Source organism: Phyllobates terribilis, unplaced genomic scaffold (assembly GCF_046119375.1).
Source record: "Phyllobates terribilis strain yellow unplaced genomic scaffold, ASM4611937v1 Scaffold_8__6_contigs__length_399053987, whole genome shotgun sequence".
NCBI lineage: Eukaryota > Metazoa > Chordata > Amphibia > Anura > Dendrobatidae > Phyllobates > Phyllobates terribilis.
In genome coordinates, this window is record NW_027362768.1 from 321,827,094 (window position 1) to 321,832,886 (window position 5,793).

The 5,793-nt window shown below is 42.7% G+C and overlaps 1 protein-coding gene across 2 annotated transcripts in view; it reads left to right on the forward strand.

Moving 5' to 3' along the window:
* Positions 1 to 447: 447 nt before the first annotated feature.
* The window catches only part of CCDC66 (coiled-coil domain containing 66), a 54,814-nt gene continuing 49,468 nt past the window's right edge, over positions 448 to 5,793 (forward strand). For both annotated transcript variants that reach the window (XM_073644599.1, XM_073644600.1), the window contains exons 1-3: positions 448 to 615; positions 5,560 to 5,624; positions 5,701 to 5,726. In XM_073644599.1, coding sequence (XP_073500700.1) covers positions 605 to 615; positions 5,560 to 5,624; positions 5,701 to 5,726 — 102 coding nt within the window. In that variant the 5' untranslated portion in view covers positions 448 to 604. The remainder of the gene's footprint in view (positions 616 to 5,559; positions 5,625 to 5,700; positions 5,727 to 5,793) is intronic.

Genomic DNA, 5,793 nt, shown 5'->3' on the forward strand with positions numbered 1-5,793 from the left:
AAAAAACAAGTTTTCATCCTGCTACAAAAATTAAACAAATTATTGTGGCTGTTTAAAGACAAATATATATAAAAAATATGTATCTTGAATGCCTCATTTATTTTTTATCTGATGCACATTGCAACCAATCAGAGCTCAGCTTCTATTTTTAAACAGCTTTGGTAAAATGTAAGCTGAACTGCGATTGGTTGCTATGAGCAACGCATACAATTTTTTTTCACAGTTTTGATAAATATTATCATTTTCTCGGCCACAGTGTGTGGCGCTATTAAATCGCGGCTTTATCCTCGTCGAGCGAATCCAACACCTCCTACACCATTACGAAACAACCCGCCCTTATGAAAGATGGCGCCGCTAAAATCAACAGCAACTGGCAGCCAGCCAATCAGATTCGTCATCACAGCGCTATTTCCAACTGTCATCCCGTAAGTAACGCGAGCGTTGATTGGTCACTTTATCCATCCAATGGCTGGCAGTGTTTTTGAGCTGTGCCAGCAACCAACGTACACACTGGGAGTCCGGGAAGTACTGAGCGCAGGATGCCCGGGGGCTGAGAGCGGAGAGGAGTCGGACAGAGAGCTGCTGAACCGGGGAGCTGGGGGCCATGAACCTGGGGTGAGTGCGCTGTGTGCGGGCGGGGGAGTGTAACTGCGACACTGCTGCTCCATTATTATTAGTGCGGCCATACACACCGGGACTGGAGCAGCTATGGCCGGCAGTGGAGCCGCTATGGCCGGCAGTGGAGCCGCTATGGCCGGCAGTGGAGCCGCTATGGCCGGCAGTGGAGCCGCTATGGCCGGCAGTGGAGCCGCTATGGCCGGCAATTTACATTTGCACCCATAAATATTGCACTTAGAGGGTTGAGTTGATATTTATGGAAAAAAGTCTGTTCTCCTGTATAGTTGCCATAGCAATGGACGCCGCACCACCTTGAGACTATTATTAGGGCTCATGCAGAGATACAATGGAGCCGGAGACGCTTAAACACTGGCAGATTTTGCACCAAATTCATCAAAATGAGCGCGATGTTTGATCAAATTTGCAGAAAATTCACAGATTCATATTTTGAGCTGTCAATTACAGCAGCAGGGAGCGATTACAGCGCCCTCTATGCTTAGTAAGCGGTGACTGTAATTGCTCCCTGCACCGCAGCGACCACACAACTTCACTTTCTCTCTGCCGCCACTTTGCGAGTTATAGGCGGATACACAAGAGTTACACGCTGTGGATTAACCCTACATCTGCAGGTAAATAGCATTTCTCGAGGTAACATGATCCCTTTAGGTCACCCCCTCCCTCTGTCATTTCGGGCTCTGCGGTGTGTGTATAAAGACTTTTCCAGACACTTTTTTTTATTTTTCAGCTTTTGCAGTCAAATTTGGCACTTTCTGGATTTTTTTTTTTTGCAGATAATGTGTCAGGTCAACAAGTGATCTATCCTGGGGGGTTACAATGGGGGTTGTATGTGATGTTTCTAATCCGACACGTACATGGGTCTAGGTATAATGTGGGATGTCCACTGTGCTTGTGAGGATATTACATGAGCTAGGCAGTCCCACAGACAAAGAATGAATGAAGTGAAGGCGGCTGCAGAGCCCCTGCCCTCCTGACCCTGGGAGTCCCAGTGTCCTGAGATAGGGGCGCATGAGCCGCCTTGGCTTCATTCATTCTTTGTCTGTAGCACTGTCTAGCACTAGGCTATTTCCATCAGTCCCATAGACAATAAATGGATTCTAGGAGTAGAAAAAATCCAGCTAGCTGAAGGGGATTAGATTCACTTCACTATAAAACATCTTTATTAATTATTCTCATAAAATTGAATTAAACATCTTTTGAAACACTTGGCCTAGGCGTTTCGAGCGATACAACACTCAATCACAGCAATAAATGGAGTTCTTTTCAGGACACTGCTGCAAAGCCCGATTCTTATGGATTCAGAGCTCCGATCTCAGGATTGCAAACAAAAAAGTATCCCCTATTCTAAGAATGGATAATAACGTGATTTTATTTTTTTTTGGGAGGGGGTGGGGGAATCTGTTTCCAGGTTTTTACTTTATATGAAAGCAGGATAATGTAGGGACAGAGACTTTGATTCCAGTGATGTATCACTTACTAGGCTGCTTTTTGTAGTTTTGATAAAATCCCTGTTTTCTCTGCTGCGGATTTAGCAGTTCTCTGAATGCTGAGCTGTGTATAACCCCGCCCACATCACTGTTTGGCAGATTTCTGTGTACACTGTGCATAGACAGAAAGCTGTTAATCAGTTGGTGGAGACGGGGTTATGCAGAGCAGAACATTGCACAAGATAACATGTCCAGTAGTGATAATCTGCTGCTGATAAAATACTTATTTTATTAAATCAACAGCAAACAGCCCCATAGCTGACACATTACTGGAATCTGGGTCTCTGCCCCTACATCATGCTTCTCTCAGATTCCCTCTAAGTTATTTAAGCACATTAGATAAATGTTGGGACCCTCCGACATTTCCGTGTGGTGGTGCCACCAGACGGTCCCCAATGAATTCCTTGTGTAAGGTTGATTGGTTGTGTTAGATTTCATCAAATCATGTTTGGATAAAGTTCCCCTGCAAAATCTTTGTATTGCCTGTGGGTTGCTTCAGTTCTCACACTTTATATTGCAGAGCGTAAAATCACTGGCAAAAGTTTGCTGCAAGTTCCAGTTCCATTCATCAGCATTGGGCTGTGATCTGTTGAGGATTTTTTGTACTGTGCAGAAAATCCTTAAGAGGAACTTGTCACCAGGTTTTGAGTATCTAAACAAATGCCACCACCTTTATTTACTCCTTTTACTGCAGTTCACAAATGTGTCTATCATCTCCTGACTCCCCCTGTATATCCCCAAAAATACCACTTGAATTTCTCCTGCGCTGTATTTAAATTAGCGGAGTCCGATGGGCGTTATGGCTGTGAAGTCAATCCCTCCTCTCTTTTCCTAATCGCCATCCTAATCCGGCTTTGATTGACGCGTCCCTATGAAAACGAGGGTTCCTCCAGAATAACTCAACGGACAGCAAATAGGAGGGTATAAATGCATTTCTATGCACACGTAGGTCACTGAAAGACAGACGGTTAAGCGGGGCATGGGTAATGAAGAGAAATGATGGGTCCTTTTGCAGGGCTCTGGCAGTGCTCCTCCTGTTCCTCCTTGCACAAAGGTGGAGGTAGCGGTCCTGCTGCTGGGTTGTTGGCCTCCTACGACCCCCTCCACGTCTACTGGTGTACTGGCCTATCTTCTGGTAGCGCCTCCAGCCCCTGGACATTACTCTGACAGACACAGCAAAACTTCTTGCCACAGCTCGCATTGATGTGCCATCCTGGATGAGCTGCACTACCTGAGCAACTTCTGTGGGTTGTAGAGTCCGTCTCATGCTACCACAAGTGTGAAAGCACAACCAACATTCAAAAGTGACCAAAACATCAGCCAGAAAGCATTGGTACCGAGATGTGGTCTGTGGTCTCCACTTGCAGAACCACTCCTTTATTGAGGGTGTCTTGATAATTGCCAATAATTTCCATCTATTGTCTATTCCATTTGCACAACAGCATGTGAAATTGATTGTCAATCAGTGTTGCTTCCTAAGTGGACAGTTTGATTTCACAGAAGTTTGATTCACTTGGAGTTATATTCCGTTGTTTAAGTGTTCCCTTTATTTTTTTTGAGCAGCGTATATCATTTATTTATTTATATATTTAAAAAAAAAATCATTTTTGCAATTGGGGTTTATTATATAAGTCTTTCATAGTTTGCCTCTTCTAGCTTTTGTGTTGCTTTGTATATTGCTAGCTGCAGAATGAGTTAGCTGAGAAACTGTCAGTCAACTTGTTCTGATGGGAGAGTTTATAACTGATCTTCCTCCTCCTAGGCTCTTCTTGGTTGACTTATAACCAAATGAAAGTTAATATGAACTTTGACTCATAAATCAGCTGAGAGAGGCTCAGGAAAAAAAGGTCATTTCTAGTTATAAACTCCTGTCAGTATGAGCTCACTGATGGACTCATATTTAGCTCATTCTGCAGCTAGCAACAGACAGCACAACACAGAGGCTATTGAAGGCAAACGGTGGAGCATTTTAAATGAAAGCTAAAAATACATGCAGTTAAGTTAAATAAATATGATTGCCTGTGATTGTGGACGTATCTTTGAAATGAACTTCACCCGACAGCACTGAAATTTTGGGAAATAAAAGCTTTATATTGCTTCATACAGGCAAAAAGGTTGTAAATCGGTGCTACTCAAAGAACGTTGTCAGTAAGTCCCATCCAGAGGCTGAGCTGTGCTCAGTGTAAGGCGACGTTCACACATCAGTTTCTGTTTTACGTCAGATTTACATGAATGACCCACGAAAGAAAAACGGTAGAACGGACTGTTTTTCTCATGTGTTACATCAATTTTTTTCTCATCTGAAGGAGGTGAACTGTGTGAACACTTTTTATCCGTTGATAGGTCCAAAAGCGGGGACAGCGACACCATCACTGATTAGGCGCTGGGCTCACGTGATGTAACAACCTCATGTGAGCCCCGGAAATGTGAGTACCGAATCCGCTGGACCGGCACGGGAAGTGAGTAGAAGTGTTTTTTATTTTAACCTGGGCAAACCCTCAGATTTAGAAAGGGATGTCTGAGTAGTGGGCAACCCCTTTAACAATAGATTCCCTTTAACTGATCTATCAGTAGGATCAACCCTCCTAAGCCATCTATATGGGCATGCAGGTCCTAGGAAGCTGAATAAAATGATACCTTGATATCTGAGATCTGATATTTTATCCCAGAGAAATCCACATTTTGCTTAATATGTAAATGAGCTCTTAAGATCTATGGGCCGGACATAGATCTCCCTGAGAATCTGCCTCCAGAGATTATGTTAATTGAAAGGAGGCGTTACCAGTGACGCTGATTGGCTCCTAATTTATTCATTCTTCATGTTCTTTGAATTTATTATTTATGCTATATATGTAATTCTTGCAATACCCCTTTAAGGCTACGTTCCCACAATGAGCTTTTGGTGAGTTTTTGACGCTGCACCATTTCTGCACCTATAATTGGTTCCTTGCAGGGTTTTTTGTGCGTTTTGTTTAACATGCGTTTTTATTACGTTTTTGTCTCTGTGGTGCGTCATGCTTTAAATAAAGCTACTTTATTTTTGACATTTCCTAGTGTTTGACTTTATTGCTATAATTAAGTTCGGATTACATGGCTTTTTTGAGGTAGTTTCTGTCTGTGGATAGTTTTTTTTTTTTTTTTTTTTTTTTTTTTCCCTGCGCATTCTCCGCATCTAATGGAAGTGTATGGGCAAAATCCGTGCAGAAAACTTAGCGTACCCACAAGAGACATTGACATGCTGCGGATGTGAAACTCGCACCGCCGGTCAGGTTACGCTGCATAAAAGCACAGGGGGGCAGGAGACTTCTATAAATCCTCTACCCTTTGCTCGATATGTAAGAGGCTGCATTTTCGACACCTCAAAAACTCATTGTGGGAACGTATTCGTAGCCTAGAAGTCATTTAACTCTATGGACTAATGTGCATTATTTTGCAGGGATGGACTGATGCTTGAAACTCAGATTTTGAATGGCAAACCCAAGCTTATCTTGGCTCCCTATGGTAAGATGTTTATCACAAAGATTCTCCTAGTTATTCAGATTTCTTTTTTTAAAAAAATTTATTTTTTTTACTATAGGGGTGCAAGAGAAAACAACAAAACAGGTACTGTGCTATGAATCACAAATATCTATTACTCTTATCTATTTTATGGCTCAGTATGAATGACTTG